Genomic DNA, 18,157 nt, shown 5'->3' with positions numbered 1-18,157 from the left:
AAAAATGTTATACATTATAATATTTGAGTTTAGCTTACAGTGGATTTTTGGAAGTTGTTGAAGAGTTGTTGAGCAAGTGTTAGGGAAGAAGGAGCTTCGAGATGTTTCAACCCTAAATGAAAACCCCCATTGAATAATGGAAAGTGCAAGCCATTTCGGTCCTGTATCCAGGGGGCGGGCAGTAGTAGATTTTAGCAAACAACATGTTGGGAGGTATACTTGGCAATTGTTTATCATTGCATGTATTGAACTAATCTACAAGGTTTTAATTTTTCCGTACCTTACATCTGTGAACAACCGGGTCTTTAGGAAAATAATACGTGTGAACATGTGGGCGAGGCTGGCAGAGTAAAGAGGGGACGGGACGAACTGGGGGGGGGGGGGGGTGCTGTCTTAAGTCAATTAAAATGCATGCGTTTTGGGCTCTGCTTCTAAAGAAAACTTTTTCACGTGAAAGAACATTTCGTGATAGGGACAAATAAATTTTTAAAGCCATACAAAATGTGCACAAAATGAACAAGCCAAACATATTTTTTAACTTGAATATGACTTTATTTCCACAACATTCTAAAAATAGATATATAATTATATATAATTAATATAATTATACTCTATATTATAAATTACACTCTTGATTTCATACAAACATTAAGTAATTTGCACATCTTTATTTAAAACATTAGTTAAAGAGAGATGCAGCAGGCATGAAGTTTTTATCAAAGAATAAGAACCTACATATTTTTTGTTAAATAACAAGAATCTTTCAACAATTGGTGTACAGGTGAAATGCCACTGAAGGGATTATAATACAATATTGTATCTTCAAGATAAACACATTATTGCATGAATAGAAAAGTAGTTTTAATGTATACATTTTGTAAATGGTTTATCATGCTAAGTGAAACATGAACACAATGTGTATCTTGGTTGATGACTTTGCTTATGGCAATTAAAATAAGCAATTGGGCATCTGGGGCCTTCAAATGCTATTTTCTCAGCTTAGTCGAACATTCAGTCAAAAATAATTTTAATGCATAATCTATAAAAACAAATAATATGTGTAAAGGCACTCTGACAAAACATTAATTACATTGCAAATGCTTCTGCTATTTTTCAGACCAATAGAGTTCTTCTTGTGTGAAGTTTATGTAGGATTTTTGAAATTGAATATTAATAATAATATTTGGTTCTCATATAGTGCACTTACCCTAGTAGCTAGGTCAAGGCACTTTACAACATTATTATCTCGATACAATTGTCAGACACTCTAAGACCATTCCTCAAACTTTCTCAACTCATTGGGAAGTGTTCAACCCCAGCCTGCTTATTTATTTGCCCTAACCAGAAACACATCATAATATCGTCCCAGCCCTCCCAGGTTCCCATTTATACACCTGGGTTAAGAGAAGCAATTATGGACAGTACCTTGCTCAAAGACATAAGTATCATGACCAGACAAACCCACACTCCAATGATTCTTGTCAGAATTTAAGTTAGATGCACTAGATCGCTCAACAATGGCAGCGAATTATTCACATTTTTGCTGACTATTTACTTCCACTATCTACTATCCAAAATCTACTTTTGTCTCCCAACTGATCCATTCTAGAGTCAGGAGAGAATCGCAATTGAAAAACTATGTACAACCCAGTGATTTACTTGAAAGAAGTCTTACTTCACCTTACAAAGAAAAGTATATACATCTTTATGAACAAAAACTATGTTATACACTAGAAGAAAGAACTATGATGGTGACTGAAAAATATACAGATAAATTTACTAGAGCAAGATTTGAACCAACGAACTCCAGATTAATGTGCCGGCGCTCTACAAACTGAACTATCTAACCCTACTTTGCACGTCTCCATATTCATAGGTTAGGTTGAATCAGACACTTGAGCACTGAGGGCAAACTTGGATCCCCTACACAATTTATTTGCAAGAACTGTTTTTGGCAAGAAAGAAATTTATCAAACATCAACAATGAGAATCAAACTCAATCAAGTCCAAATGATGTTTTGAACATTAACAAATTCCCACTCATCTTATGCGAGTAAGTCTTGCATTTGTAAGATCAAAGTTTATATTTCTCTTCATCGATGTGACTCTGTTTTGCGATACAGTCTTGAAGCCATCTCGTTGACACGACCACAGCGTCAGGATTGGATGCCTTCATATCCAGCAGAGTCTGAACCTGCAGAAAATAATTCAACAAAGAAAGACGTATTCATCTGAGTTATTTCATATCGAAGGTGCAATGAAGTGGAAGGCTCTCTGACCATAGAGTTTAATGGAGTAGTTTGTGTCAGCAGGGATTTGTCAGCAGAACAAAGAGGAAGAACATCAATATATCTACATATATGTAGAAGACCATATAAAGACAGGAGGTAGGTCAAACAGAACTGTGAAAGTGATGAGATTTAACTAATAGGAAACAAAAATCTGATTAGTGTAACTGACAGTACCACTTCTTCGATAAAAATTTTGGGCCATATAAACTTAAATCTTTTTCATAATACACACTTCAAAGTGAAATGTTTCCAAAAATGCTTTATACAATCAACCGCTGCTGTAGCCTTCTAACACAATGTTTTCATTGGCATTAATTTTAAGGTTGACTACCAAACTAATACCCTCCCTTTTATGTTCAGACGTGAATGGAGTTATTGATTATTTACCTCTGACGTGTTTTCCTTGGCCACAATGTGGGTTGTTGATTCATCAACAGTCTCAGAGACATCACCGTCATACGTGAATTTCAGTTAAGGAATCTTGAATCATAAATCACAAACAAAACCTGTGCTGTGGCGTAAAATGCAGCAAATCAAACCAGGAACACCGGGGCAAACCCCTTCTCTTTTCGCTAAGTGCGCTGGGTTCTTAACGCACATTACACAACACACAGGACCAAAGGCTTTACATCCCATCCAAAGGACATGGCAATAATGGTTGAGCGTCGTGCTTAAGGACACTTGTCACGATAGGACTCCAACCCACACTCAACTGAACAGAAATGCCAGAGCTGAGTTTTCTGTTCTTATCTGCTAGGCCACGACATGTCACACATGACTTGCAATCATAAGGTTGTGGGTTCAAATCCTACCAAACTAACCACTGAATTCACAATGACTGAAAACAGTATAGTAACTGAATCACAACTTCTTGATTTGTGCAATTCATAATCATATATGTTAAACCATTGTTAGTATGAGAGAGATAACAACTTAGCATGGTTAAAAGGATATGCCACAACATAGCGTGTGAGTTTCTTTAAATCCCCATCGTCAACATCACTGAAGCTCACTGTCACCCCTCGGAAGAAACTGGGCAGTCCTGTCCCGTCCTCTCCTTGGGTGGATGATGATGATGATGTAGATACCCTCGAGGTTGAAGGAGCTGATGCGTCAAGCGAGGGGGTAGTCGATGAAGGCTTAGGGTGCGTGGGTGGGCTGGTGGTTGGGCGATGCTTTCCTCTTCGTCTTGGAAAATAATATCTGTAGAGTAGTCTGTTAAGGAAAGGTCAACTTTTGAAAATTAGATAATATTTTGCAGTCATGCTGGGCGCAGTTCACTGATCTGCAAACGGTAGCTAAACACAACAAAATGATGCTAGCTAGAATAAGGTTACCAGCCAAAACTCCTTGTCACATATTCCTTCTGTGACTGGTTTTCGCTATAGCAGAAAATTGCTTAGCAGAAAATTGTTTGCGATATTTTTTGTGCTGAAGCCACTCTACGAAATCGAGCCTATACTTTGTTTAAACGAGTTTAAAATTACTGAAATATGTTTACAACAACAAAATCTTATAGGAAATCACACTAACAAATTTTGTGAAGGTTCCAAAAGCGTTAAAAAGGATACACGTATGTTGGAATGCCTTTAGATGCTAGCAGCTTTCGTATGAGTCGTTCAGTACCATACCAATTGAAGCCTGCCGTTGCGTAACCAATACGTGGCAGATGAACACTTCCTATCAACCAAAAGAGAATGAACAAGTCAGCACAACTTAGCAATACAATGTTTCATATAATGTCATTGTTGGTAGGATTTGAAACTTTGCAAACAATCCTGAACTAAGATTTGTGGTGACACCCTTTAATAACATACAAGTATCACATGGTTTACGGGTTGACAGTCTATAGTAGCTCTCAACTGTAATAGACCTTATGCACATGACGTCATTTCAGTAGGGCGCCCTCCCCTAGAGGTCAAAAGGAGGTTATTCATTGGCCAATACTATGCGCTGCGCGTACGAATCTGTGCGTCCTCTAAGATGGTGGCTGGATGACATCAATGCATAAGGTCTATGGACATAACCAACAAGCTACAGGGGCACAGTCGAGCTGAATGTAAAAGTCCATACGAGTTGAAGCACAGAGTAACCCAGTGACTTCCATGGGGCTCCCCAAAGATCTGGCCCCCATGAACGGGAAAGACATATGAACAGTCGGGAAGCTTGGTTTTCAGTTGGATACCAATTACCTCTCTCTCTCTCTCTAGTCGACCGGGGTCGGAATCATGCAAAGTTTTGCCCATCCCTGTCGATCTCTCATTAAGTTGGGAAGATCAGCTGGAAGCACCATGATGTCCCTGGCAACTACATCTGTATAAAAGTAGGGCCTAATTACCTAAGTCTTTTCAAGGGTTTGGGTACACAAATACAAATGTCTGTGACTGAAAAAGTTCAACACAGGCTTGTAATGATTTACTGACGTACCATTGCATTTCTTAGCAGCTCTGTACACCCTCTGAAGACCTTGGTCCAGAGCAGACAATTTGATACCAGATAGATTGTTACGTCTGTCTCTGTGGTGAGCTACGATCAATGCAACCTACACCAACAAAGATATAAACAAATGAAAAATACTGATGTATATTATTGTAGGGGTGTCACTTTAAGTCACGTCTGCCACTTTAAGACTCGCACACGCTATTCAGTTGTTGTAACTTGTTATATGAGTTCAGTTGTGACGCGATACGATTCAGTGGTTACCAAACGTATACCTTCCTTTAAAGGCAGTGGACACTATTGGTAATTGTCAAAGACTAGCCTTCACAGTTGGTGTATTTCAAAATATGCATAAAATAACAAACCTGTTAGAAAAAAAATCCTTGTCACACGAAGTTGTGTGCGCTTAGATGGTTGATTTCGAGACCTCAAGTTCTAAATCTGAGGTCTCAAAATCAAATTCGTGGAAAATTACTTTGTTCTCGAAAACTATGGCACTTCAGACGGAGCCATTTCTCACAATGTTTTATACCATCAACCTCTCCCCATTACTCGTTACCAAAAAAGGTTTTATGCTAATAATTATTTTGAGTAATTACCAATAGTGTCCAGTGCCTTTAAGGACACTTACTTTAATAGTTCTTACCTTATCGCTACCATTGCTGCGACTCATCTTATCATCAATGCTGATTAAGTGTGCATCCCCAAGAGCTAAATCTAAAATTTAAAAGAGAAAAACAAAACCAGAAATCAATGGTTTTGCAGTAGACTGTGTAAGTCTAACTTACATGAACATTCAAATCCGTTACGTTTCCTCCAAACTTACAATACATTTACATGTAAATGATAGATAAAACAGGGTGTCAACATTTAAAACAAGGTGTTCAAAAGACACACAGACACCCCTCTGGCTATGCTCACAGCAAAAGTTGACTTCCTCGCTACGGAAAGTATTTGCATACACGTCTCTACTCCAACAGAGGAAATTATCAACAACCTATTCATCATATTCTGAGCTGAACTTGATCTTGAAAACTAAAAAGATTGTGACAACTAGTTGAAGCAAACGCCGAATGCTCTTTGTGAAGGATCATGTCTGTATTGCCTGCCACTACATCTTACCTTTCATTTTGCCTGCCAGCTCGTACTGCGTCTCAGGCTGGTCTGACCTCCTGTGCAAGGCAGTGAAAAGGCCCCCTGTACCCCAAGAACCACTGTCATCTATTGAAGCAAAAGAAGACAAGTTAGGAGCGAGCCCATATGAGCTGTGAATTTCTTACAAATCATAAATCAAACACTAGGTCCATACAGAAAAGTAGTCAAGAGTGTCAAAACATCGGACATATTATCTCCTTTATCCCTAATGCGACTTAGGCCCATGTCACACGACGCAATCTACAGGCAACCAGTTCCAGGCAATCTCAAAGAAGAAGGAGCTTTCTCATATGATTTTTCACATATCTTTCTTGGGGATTGTAAGACACTGTTTGTAAAATTATTCATGTGCTACTAAAGTGATCCTGTAGCGTGCACTGAAATTGGTTACCTCCAAGTTGCCTGTAAAAGTTGCCTCGTGTGACAGGGCCCTAAGGTTGTCTCTTTAGAGAACTTGTCTTGCTAAATGTTCTACTGCCATGAAGTAGATTTTTCAGAATTCTTGGGTCTTCTTGGTTCTAAAAAGAACTGTCCTGCTTATTTAAACTACTACCTGGAAGCTAGGGTATCAGCCAGGACTACTACTTTTGCTTAGTGGATCGAGGCGACTTCTGGTTAAAACTTCACTATCGAGAAGTGAGTTACTAATAATTGGTCTCAATGTTTTGACTAGGTTGCTCTAGTCATCGTCAGGAGGCTAAAGAGTGTGAGAAATGTTGACCTATTTATAGCGGTTCAGAGGTTTCAGTGTAGAGTCAATCACTGCTCTGTTCGGCACAAGTTATATGCCTGAAAAATACCCCGTTTACAATGCTTTATACACATCAGTGTGTAAGGGCAGACACCAAATATTCTTCATTCCTGATGAAAATTTAACATTATTTATTAAATTGTTGCAGTACCCGCTGGAATTTATTTACTGACTATATTTCAGTTTGGATCTTGATCAACTTACCCACACAATGTACAACAATGGCGTCATTGTCCCCAGTATTAATCGGTTGAGTGACATCCCCACTGACATACTGGATTGCAGTGACGTCATTGTCATCTTCAAGCGTCATAGTGTCATCTTCCTCATCCTCATCTTCATCATCTGTTTCCATGGCGATGTTAACCGACTCGTAATCATTGGATGCCCATAATGCCTCCCTGTTAGAAAATTAGAAATCGCGGTTAAAATACCCAGGTCTTTTTTTGTTTATAAAGTAGTCAGTTCAGGGACGAGTGGACGAAAGTTCTGGGCAACATGTAATTGTCCCAAATTGTGGCAAGATGACAAGAAACGATTGGCTCATTGCCAATTTGTTAAAAATTTTCTTCACAATAGCATTGGCATGAAATATGACGCAGGACTTAGTGCTAAAGTAGATGCAAACGTTGACATCAATATTTATTGTCATCTTAAGCTACAACAATTAGTACGCTAACATACAGATACTCCTTGAATTTGTTTCTTACAGTTTCTGTCGTCTTTCTTGGGCTCTTCGAACCTCTGCCTCTTCCATTAGTTTAGCCCTCTTGGCGGCCGCCTCTGCCCTCTTAGATGCAGCCTCTTCTCTCTGGACCACAATTGAATAAAAAAAACTCTTCATAGAAAAGGTACACAAAGTTTTTATGGGAGGCGCTTTTGGGGACTTATAAAGTTGCACATCATTTGCAAAGTGGTCAATAGAATAAGGCTAAATAGAGTAATGTTAATAGCAACTCTTAAAGAGCACAATTCAAAAAATAATTATGATGACATTTCAAACATCATTACCTGTGGTCACCAGTCACAAGAACCATCTCTGCCCTTAGAGTTACCCATTTACCCATAGGTGATGAGAAGCAATTATAGTAAAGTGTCTTGCTTGGAGAACACAAGAGTCACGACCGGCATTCAAACCCACAACCTGACAACTCAGTATGATGCACTACCACGCTCCGCCCCACTTAAAACTACTGGCTAGGATTCTAACCTGGGACTATCGAAGTCAAAGAGAAGGTAAAGTACTCTAAGTGATTCTAATTCAGGCGTCCATGGTTCATAACCCACCTTTCTTTTCCTTTCTTCCAGTTCCTGTGGTGTGTAATCTTTCTTCTTTCGTTCAGGGAGTGAAATCTCGGGCATGTCTCTTACGCCTCGGTTCTTCCGTAGTGCTCGGGGCAACTGCAGATCATCTTCTTGTTCGACTACCTCAACTGTAGGAAATAATAATTAAACGGAAATAGAGAATAAACAAGGAGGAAACTTCTAGACAAGTTATCTTTAAAGAGAAGGTATAACTATTTATGATGGTTTTTACCCATACACCGATGTGTGTTAGCACTGTATACTCAGTACCTTCCGGAGTCCTGTGAAAAAAATCACAGGCATATTACTCAGGTGGGATTCGACCCCATGACCTTTGCAATTCTAGAGCAGTGTCATACCAACTAGACCACCGAGATTGCCCGGTGGCTAGAGGCAGTTCGAATCCTATGTTTCGGCAGCAGGTACCGCAACGATTACATAGATGTTAAACTTGCATCTGGGTTTAAGAATATTAGTTTTGGTTTTTTAAAAACCAAGAAAGTACATTATCGGTCTTTGTAAAACTAAAATTAATCTCATCCTCTAGTTTTTGAAGGCGCTTTGATAAGTGGGTTTAAAAACGCCTGGTAAATGCCTACAGGTGGTCAGGTTGGCGTAGTGGTATCTTTCCTGACCTTCCACCTCTAGGACCCTGGTTCAAATCATACCTGGGGAACTATGTGGATTGGGCTTTCAGTCTCTTTTTGACTGCATGGGTTTTCCCGTGAATAATTCTCTGGGTTTTCCTCCCACTTCTAAAACTGAAACTTCCTTCATTGTCTTCTCTCCATTGGGTTCTTGGCTAGTACAGTGATTAAGTTCACTTTTCTGAGAGTCCTCCGCTTCACAACAAAAATTAATAAATGAAATGAAATAAATGAAGCAGAGGTGCAACATGGAACCAAAGTCTACATGGACAACTACAAACACCCACCTGAGATAAGATTGTCAAACGCCTCCTTGTCTTTATCCGTTGCTGCTGGTTCTTTGGAGTAATCCTTTCCTTCAAACATATACATGTGACCTGGATGGTTGAAAGAAATTTCATAGAATTGCTTAAGCACAAAACAAAGCTTGAACTTTACACTGGATCACAGGCCCGCGGCCAGTAGTTTTGTTGTTAGTCATTACAGACTTGATAACCGCATCAAAACTCTCTTCAACGCAAATGATGAACAAAAACTAAACAAATTTATCAAAGTATCTCACCGCCTTCAGAAGTCCCCGCAGTATCCTCTGTCCCTTCCTCTTCCAATGCATGCTGGGTAGAGGTCACCTCTTCCTCGACCCACTCTCCTCTGACACTATTACCCAGCATGCCCTCCAAGTCCACGTCACCGATGCTGCTGTCTTCTGATTGGAGGAGCTTATCCAATCCAAACTTGAGCATCTCCGAAAGCTGCAGAAAAAAAAATGTGTGTAACTAATTTTTTTTTTTTTTTGTCAGTGCAACAACAATAAAGCAGAATCACTCAGGGCAAAAAACGCCCTCACTGAGCCCAAAAGAGGCAAATCATTGGACGATAGCTGTTCTTTTGATTCGCATTATGCAAGGGTTCTATAGCATTTGTACACAACCACAATGACAGGTAAACATTTTGTTTAGTGTCCCTTTTATCAACAACAGAAAACCACTGATGTAGCAGTTATCTCAATGTTAAAAGTAATATCAATTAACAATCGCTGCGTCAATGATGAACAAAAAGTGCTTGAGTTTGTCGAACACAATACCTGCAAAGAGTTACTCAATATTTATCTGTTGTTCATTTGGTGTCTTTGTTAAACAAAATTACAAATGATTGTGGCTGTAAACATAAACAGTTTCTGCTAAGCAATATTTGTCTGTGCTTAGCAAAGTTTCTGTGCTTACAGACTCTATAAATTTGGTAAATACCTGAGTTGCATTTTCAGCAGGACCGACTCCACCCAGTGAGAATTTGCCGCCCTCTATCACCGTGTTAGTCAGCTTCAGTTTAGCGTCCGCTCTCTTTAGGATTACCTCCTCGACTGAGTCTCGCCCAACCAGACGAATTATCTTGACTGGCCTGAAACAGAAAGAATATTTGACAGATAAAAGGTAATGTTGGCAAATCCTGCTGTGTCAGGTGTTTTTCACAGCATTAGGTGAATTTTCCATAAACAAAAATCTCTGAATTCTAATCACTGGTTTCAATGTGACTCTTATCAGCTATCAGTTAAGTAGTTGTTATATAGGGTGCATTCGATTAGCTTCCCGTGTCGACCCCGTGGTGCTCATTCGAGTAAGCCCCTGACAATATCTAATCGAATGACAAATCACCCTCTCATGGTGACGTCATGCCCCAAGTGACCCACTCAAAAAGCAGGGCACTTTGGGGCTCACCTGAGCCCCTGGAATGATGTACTGGGGGTAGACAGGGGTTGACCCAGGGAAGCTAATTGAACGCACCCATAAATATTCACCCTGGAACCTACTTCCCCAAGGCAAATGATCCTAACCCCAAAGCCTATTGCTGGTGTCAAATACCAAAATGCTAAAGAGCAGAAAGAAAGTCCTAGTGAGTCACTAACTTCCCTACAAAGAAAGGTCACTTGCAGGGGTCACTGACCTTGTTTGACCTATCCTGTGTGCTCTAGCTGCAGCCTGGAGGTCATTCTGAGGATTGAAGTCACTGTCCACGAAGATGACCGTATCAGCAGCCACGAGGTTTAACCCTTGACCTCCAGCCTTGGTACTCAGGAGGAAGGCAAACGTCTCGTCGTGCTCGTTGAAGTTCCTAATGGCTGAGAATCGTTCCTCGCTTCGGACGGAGCCATCCAAACGTTCATAAGAGTACCCTGAAGAATCAATGGGGATAAGTATAGATTATGGCTTAGGCACCAGACTCCTGGGGATCAGGTTGGTTTAGCTTTTCTCAGATATCTGAAAGCACACAAAGTCTTTTATTTCTTCCATGCAACTTTGATGACCTATCAAGCCAAAATGTTCACAGTTTTGTTATTTTATGCATATCTTAGGATACACCAAGTGAGAATACTTGTCTTTGACAATTACCAAAGGTGTCCAGTGCCATAAGGCGTCTTTTCAAAACTTATCTAGGACAGGTAGTCGGATAACAATTCTCCGATGTCAAATTTATGTTGGATTTCTGGGTGTCAGATTGTATTTCTGTCAGATCATGGTTTTACTTGCTGAAATGCAGTTCTCCAACAGCTGATCTCATGAAACGCTAGGATTAATTCTGTCTCGAGTTAGGACGAGTAAGTTTAATGCGTCCTAACGTCTATGGATACCAGTTCTGAGATTAATTCTGAGTTTAGTGAAATGGACAGCTGCTGACAACTTTGGACCATTATAATGTAAGGGCTATTATGGTCAAGTACCCTGTACACACAATGAGTATAACAGCTCTAATTGAGAGCTCCAGAAGACGATCAGAGTATACTGATCGAAACGTCGAGATGAAACCAACGGTTCTTTTCAGAACCACCCCAACTCATTAGAGATAGTCATTACATGGTGTTACCGCAAACCTTTCTATATCGTTTTTCCACCATGCAAAGTTTCAAATCCTACTTAGCTCTAATTCTCATACTTTTTTCAGTAAGGAACCAGACTACTAATCTTTCCAGCTCGGTTTGGACCCATAGAGATGAATGGTAAAGAATCAAGATGGCTGACTGACCTCTGTAGCCAAGATAGTCCTGTAGGATGTCTAGTACCCGTGTCATCTGAGAGAAAAGAAGGACTTTGTGATTGCGCTGATGCAGGAACACTAGTAGCTGGTCCAGGAGGTGAAGCTTGCCGCTACTCTCCACGAGGTGCTCGCCGAGCTCGAATGGTTCCGGCTCAACGCCTGAGGAAAGATTTTTTGCACTCGTTTTAATGGCATGTCAAGGCCTAATACACCAGCCTCAAAGTTCCGGGCCAAATTTTCTTAGAGCAACTTCAGCAGAAAATATTGTTTTAAAATGTTTGGCTAAGTAGAAAGTTCAACTTAAACAAACCATGATGTAGAATATGAAATAAATGGTAAGTAAAATATGCAGGACGACTAATAACTAACCATCAAAGAGGTAGGGGTGGTTGACAACTTTGCGGAGCTGAACAAGTACATTCATGAGTCTCGTCTTTGGTTTCTGACTCCACGGATCCGCCTGACGAAACGCTTCTGAAATGTTATAATTTGTTTTTTAATAATACATTTTATACCCGAAAAATAAAAAGTCCCATCCCCGTAAGGTGATCCCCTGGCTGCTTGTAAACATGACCCTGACTATATTGGAGTTGGTTATATAGCTTCTGACTGGCACCCCGAACAAAGATATTGATAAGCAGGGAGACCGACAACATAGGGCTAGATATACTTCAGTTAGTAGAGTGCTAGCATATTAATTCGGAGGGTGTTGATTCAAATCTCATTCTAGGGATATTTGTCTTTGTTCAACCCAAAATCAAGTTACAAACAGTGATATATTATAGCGTATAAACAATTAAGATAAAGGTGCGACAGTACAAAAACCTTTACAAAAATGTTCTATCTCGCAAGACAGCACTCAATTTAAAATATACGTCACACTTACCGTAATCTTTAGTCAAAACTGCCTTGTATAGATTCTTCTGTAGAGCTGATAGGCCATGATAAAGAATCACCTGAATACAAACACACAAGAAACAACAATGTCTTCAGTCTGGCATGAAAAACTTATTTGACTTCATGTGACATTATCTTAATGACACACTTTCTTTTTCACACAGCAGGAGTGTCTACTGAGATGCACTCAGAAGATAATAATAATACTAGGTTCTTATATTGAGACGTCTCAAGAGTTTTTGCTTGTACTGTTTTTTGTATATTTGTCATTGCATTGTTTGTTTGTATGTAAATTGTAAAGCGCTCTGATCTTTGATGGGTGCTATATAAACGCTTACATTATTATTATATTATTATAAGAGAACACAACAGTTTGAAACTCTCCAAGTCCTCACACTTACTGCAAGAATGTAATAATAGCCACGCTGTTACATATACTGTCATAAAGTAGAGAGAAATAAAAAAAAATCTGCACACATCCAGAAAAGAAAATGTCAACCAACCTCAGACTTCTTGGGAACGTCCAGGACCACTTCATTCTTGGTTCTTCGCAGCAAGAAGGGAAGCAGCACAGAGTGCAGGTCATTTTTTACTATTAAATGTTGGAGAAAAAAACATTCTGTTTTAGTTCTCTCACATAAATTATCCAGTCCATTCAATTGGACCACCAGAAAGTTAAAAACACTTTGCTTATGTGCGAACACTCCTGTAGGGTTTGCTCATGCATTTTGGCATAATGAGGTGGACCAGCGGAACTTGCGGTCCAGTGGTCAGGTTGGTGTAGTGGTACCTTTTCTTGCCTTTTACCTAAAGCACTCTGGTTCGAATCCCACTAAGGGCACTATGTGGATTGGGTTTTCAGTTCCTGTTGACTGCGTGGGTTTTCCCTGGAATAATTCTCTGGGTTTTCCTCCCACATCTAAAACTGAAACTTTCTTGTCTTCTCTCCATTGGTTCATTGGTTTCCACAGTAATTAAAATAGATGAAATGAAATGATAACAGGCTTGTGGCTATGAGAAAGTTATTTTTGCGCCTAGAGCGTGCCCGACTTTTGCAATGCTCCCTAAGCTCTTCTCAATGCTAACCTTCATCTTCCGTGAAGTCTTCATACTCCTCTAAGAAGTCTTCTATGAGGGTCCTCCTGAAGACACGAGGAGCAACGAAGGACAGAAGAGAGTACAGCTCCGTCAGGTTATTCTGCACGGGCGTGCCAGTCAAGAGCAGATGGTGGCCGATGGTAAACTAAGAGATTATGAAAGAGGAATTTAATAAGACTAACTAGATCTTTTATGATAACTGAGGTAAACGAAACGATTAAGGTTGGAATTTTCTTACTTCTTTGAGGGTCTGATGAAGGAGTGAGTTGTGGTTCTTGAGACGATGTGCTTCATCTACGACGAGAATTTCCCAGTCGTAGCTCTGCAAGAATGATGCATCGTTCATACAAAGCTGAAGAAGAGAAAGAATCGTTGCAAGGCAAGTTAGCTGTGATATATTTAGGAGACCCCATGCAACGAGTCAATTGATACAATACTGCTACATGGAGACTAACAACCCTTACACGGTACCTGAACAGTAAAGGTCACTATACAAGGCTTATGGGCTCACAGCATACACTACTCATTAATAATCAAATTCTTGTATATCCGCCAATGCAGGCGCTCATGGCACTTGCAAAAAGAATCTGCACAACAGTCAGCTGAGCTCTAGGTGCACTCGTGATATCTAATAAAAAGTTATAGTCAATATGCTTTGTGGTCAAATTCACATGTCCATATCAAAGTAATGTCAAAGGCAATGATTAATTGTGCATGTTGAACAGATGTGTTTTGAGTGCTGATTTGAATGTATCAGTTGTGACAGCTGTCCGGACGTAATGTGGAAGACCATTCCATATCTTTGGTGCTGCGACTTGAAATGAATGCTCTCCCCAAGAGTTTAGTTAGTATAGCTTTGTGATAAGCACTTTCTAGTACTCAGAGTTTTACCCCTGAGGTTTTGCCTATGAAAATGTGCAGGAATAATAAACTTGGTGGGATTTGAACCCATGACCCCCTACCATTCTTAAGCAGTGCCCAATGTCATGTCATTGCTTACCACATAATTCTAAGCGCACAGCGCTGTTTAAAGTGTGTGATTCTTTAGGCTGTAACCCAGTGTTACTATTAGGCTACGTCTCAATGGTGGACTTTGAACTTTTGAATACGTCTCACAAATTTCTTGGGCAGAGCAAAGTTTTTTATAAACATACTGTTTATTCAAAGCAGTAAGTGTTGGCAGCCCACAAAAAAAAGCTAAAAGGAAACAATTTACCTCGTATGTTGTCATCAGAACTTGCCATTTGGAATGTTTGATTTCACTCCGCATCGCTGCACGGGTTTCTTTATCGCCCATGTACACGATACACTTCAGATTCGGTGAAAATCTCGACAGTCAAAAACAAGAAAAACAAGCAAAAGAGAAGAGTGAAAATTTGTAAACATCGCAAGTTCCGGATATATCAACTCTCTATACAGCGCAATTCCAAAGAATGGTCACTGCCCTTCTAACAGCATTACTCCTGGTCACTGGGCCATATATTTAATTTCTTAACCATCTCAGCTCATGCAGCCTGTGCTGCCAAATATGTAGCGCACCAAGCTTTTAAGCAATCACAAGAACCATCTCAGCCCTCAGGTTCTCATTTACCCCTGGGTGAACCGAATGTCTCGCTCAATGATGCAAGTGTCATGACTGGGATTCAAACCTGCTTGGCCACACAAACCCTACATGTGGTAAACTTCATGGAAGATGTATGCTGTTCCTCACCACACTTCCCCCACCCCCCTACCACTCATCCAACGCCCTTCCCTTTCTCTCAAGTCCAAAACCATGCCTCCAATGGTTTCAGAATAGCCTGTCCCATAAAAGTGCTCTTCATTTTCCAATGATTGCGCCTAAACTATTACAGATATCTGAAACTTTGTGATTAAGTACCGGTTTTCCTTTTTTCTGTTTGTCCTGAAGGCAGTGGACACTATTGGTAATTACTCAAAATAATTATCAGCATAAAACCTTACTTGGTAACGAGTAATGGGGAGAGGTTGATGGTATAAAACATTGTGAGAGACGGCTCCCTCTGAAGTGACGTAGTTCTCGGGAAAGAAGTAATTTTCCACGAATTTGATTTCGAGACCTCAGATTTAGAACTTGAGGTTTCGAAATCAAGCATCTAAAAGTACACAAATTCGTGTGACAAGGGTGTTTTTTCTTTCATTATTATCTCGCAACTTCGATGACCGATTGAGCTCAAATTTTCACAGAAAAATAATAATACAAGGATGGAATTTGGCTCACAGCCAGAGTACGCCATGAAAAAGAGATTTCATTAAATCCATTTTTTTATTTCATTTTTTTTATCCTTGCTGTGAAGCAATTGTAGAAATAAAAACTTAAGTTTATACCTTTCAAACTCATCTCTCCAGTTTCCCATCACAGACAGAGGGCTGACGACTAAATATTTCCCCTGAGTTTCTCCCGAACCAAACAGGTACGTCAAAAGGCCAATAGTCTGTCAGGGAAAAAAATTATTTAAAGTTATTATTTTTTTTTTAAAGAATGATTTTTGTTTAACCTTTACACCGATTTGTACTAAGCACTGTTTATTCAATACTATTAAATCATTGCGGTACCAGCTGCTAAGGATTCAAACTGCCTCCAACCATTGGGCTAGCTCGATGATCTTGTGGCAAAACATCTGCTCCTGCAATGCAAAGGTCATGGGTTTGAATTCAACCCAAGCATTTTGCATGTGGATTTTTTTTTTCATAGAACTTTGGAAAGTGCCTTGGTCTCTGTATGATTCCAAACCTTATAATAACACTTATGATGGTGCAATTAGGTACAAAGAAAATATTGAAAAATTTAAGTTGAAAAATGATGGTCCTGATTTGGTACTATTGCGCCTTTGGCCTTCAAGGAAACTGCCCTACCAGCTATTAGAGGGATGAGGCTACCAGTGGGCTCACATCTCCTCTAAATCATCCGTCAGTTTTTACGCACCCTAAGTTATCGTCTTTTGTTATCAGTCTTTTTGTCTTGTCGACACCTTAACTTCACCTTATTTCTTATGTACTTTGCCTGTGATGTCACTTCTGCACCATCCTAGTATAGCTATAGATAGCTGAATAAGGATTCCACCATTGAAGTATGTCAAAGCGCAGTCTCATTTAGTCAGGAACGCAACTATGAGTTAGAATTATCTAAGGTCTTTTTACCCACCTGACACGTTTTGCCTAATCCCATCTCATCGCCGAGGATGCAGCCATGGTTTCTATGGTAACGCTGTATCATCCAATTTACACCGTCCAGCTGGTATGGGCGGTACGTTATTCCTGCATAGAAAGAGAACACAGAACAAGTTATAATTAAACACTTAGGCCTAAGTTTTTGTCTGGAATGTGATCTAAATCAAAATTTTTAAACTGAGGGCCAATAAATAAATTAACAATTCAAGAAACTCCAAGCTGACAATTTACTTGATTTAAAACACAACACTGCCACATAAATGTTTACTGATCACAATATGCAATGACTAAGAATGACACACTGTATGACTTTGCTATTCTTCTAATTAGGAGTCTTTTGTCAAGGTGGTATTCTTACAGCAACCAAGAAAAAGACTAGATCTGTAGTGTAGGAATGCAAATTGAATCGAGGCTCAGGATTTCTGCGCATCCGTAAAGATCACGGCGCCGAGAATGTTTAAACAAATGATTGCTGGCTTGGAAATTCTTCACAATTATATCGAGTCGTGCATGCACAAATAAAATTGTTTTATGTAAACCTTCACAAAGTACCCTTCACAAAAATAGCAAGGGGGTGGGGGGGGGGGAATTCACACTTCCTGATGCCATGTATGTGGCCTGCGGGTCAAGAGGGCTGACAGTGACTCCCAGCAATAAAAAATAAATCGAGCTACACCCGAGAAAGCCCCATATATAGTGCCAAATCTGCTGGACTTCAGTGGAGGGAGTCCAGTGTATTTTAAGCACTTTTTGGGGGGCTACACTGGAAGAGGCTGCAAGGAGAATTGAGAGTTTCTTCTGCACTTCTATTATAGCATCCTACGGTGATCGGTTTGGTGGTTTGGCATGAGGAGGAGAGGGGGGGGGGGGCTGACCACAAATGTCTGACTCTAGTGTGACTGACCATGCTGACCACCACGCACCAGTGACTGACTCTAAAAAATGAAAACGAAAAGCAAAGGCAAAAAAAACACACACAAAAAACCAACTTGCTTTGGCAAAAAAGGAAGCTACTTTCAGTCTTAATTACTAAATTTTTTGTAAAGTTGCGGACAGACTCGGCATCTTTCACAACCAACAACAGCAACGCTAGTAAAACACATCGAGTCAAATGTAATACTGCAACTGGTTAAGGCAACTTTTACGTTACATTACTCACCGGAAAGACCGAACTTTGTCATTGCTTTTCCATCGACGTAGACCTTTTCAACATTCTTGGCATCACCAACCTCCTTTATTTTCCGACGAATTCTGTCCATGTCTGTCGGATAAGGGAATCTTTTTGCTGTGAGGCATCAAAAACAGAGCAATTTTATATGGAAGTTATGACTCACTTTTAACTCAAGTTCAGACAA

The 18,157-nt window shown here is 39.9% G+C and overlaps 1 protein-coding gene across 1 annotated transcript; it reads right to left on the bottom strand.

Annotated features, from left to right (window-relative positions):
• Nucleotides 1-562: 562 nt before the first annotated feature.
• On the bottom strand, nucleotides 563-18,157 carry LOC117304365 (chromodomain-helicase-DNA-binding protein 1-like). The gene is made up of 24 exons (XM_033788772.1): nucleotides 17,962-18,157; nucleotides 16,777-16,889; nucleotides 15,960-16,066; nucleotides 14,830-14,941; nucleotides 13,852-13,965; nucleotides 13,602-13,758; nucleotides 13,019-13,107; nucleotides 12,505-12,574; nucleotides 11,988-12,092; nucleotides 11,607-11,777; nucleotides 10,530-10,758; nucleotides 9,836-9,986; nucleotides 9,151-9,340; nucleotides 8,876-8,965; nucleotides 7,924-8,069; nucleotides 7,347-7,447; nucleotides 6,841-7,037; nucleotides 5,853-5,951; nucleotides 5,377-5,447; nucleotides 4,719-4,833; nucleotides 3,863-3,971; nucleotides 3,246-3,494; nucleotides 2,679-2,751; nucleotides 563-2,194 (listed from the first exon to the last, which is right to left on the bottom strand). The coding sequence occupies exons 1-24, from the start codon at nucleotides 18,059-18,061 to the stop codon at nucleotides 2,075-2,077; spliced, it is 3,078 nt and encodes a 1,025-aa protein (XP_033644663.1). The 5' UTR covers nucleotides 18,062-18,157; the 3' UTR covers nucleotides 563-2,074.

The sequence above is a fragment of the Asterias rubens genome, chromosome 21 (genome assembly GCF_902459465.1).
Source record: "Asterias rubens chromosome 21, eAstRub1.3, whole genome shotgun sequence".
Taxonomy (NCBI): Eukaryota; Metazoa; Echinodermata; class Asteroidea; order Forcipulatida; family Asteriidae; genus Asterias; species Asterias rubens.
Note: the sequence above shows the minus strand (reverse complement) of the source record. Positions and strands in the feature narration are given on the sequence as shown.

Bases quoted from the DNA above. Each gene is read 5' to 3' on its own strand.
- LOC117304365 (XM_033788772.1), bottom strand. From the start codon at position 18,061: ATGGACAGAATTCGTCGGAAAATAAAGGAGGTTGGTGATGCCAAGAAT. The intron at 13,759-13,851 runs GTAAGAAAATTC...ATAATCTCTTAG, and splicing joins TTCATCAGACCCTCAAAGAA to TTTACCATCGGCCACCATCT. The intron at 12,575-13,018 runs GTTGGTTGACAT...GTTTGTATTCAG, and splicing joins ACGTTCCCAAGAAGTCTGAG to GTGATTCTTTATCATGGCCT.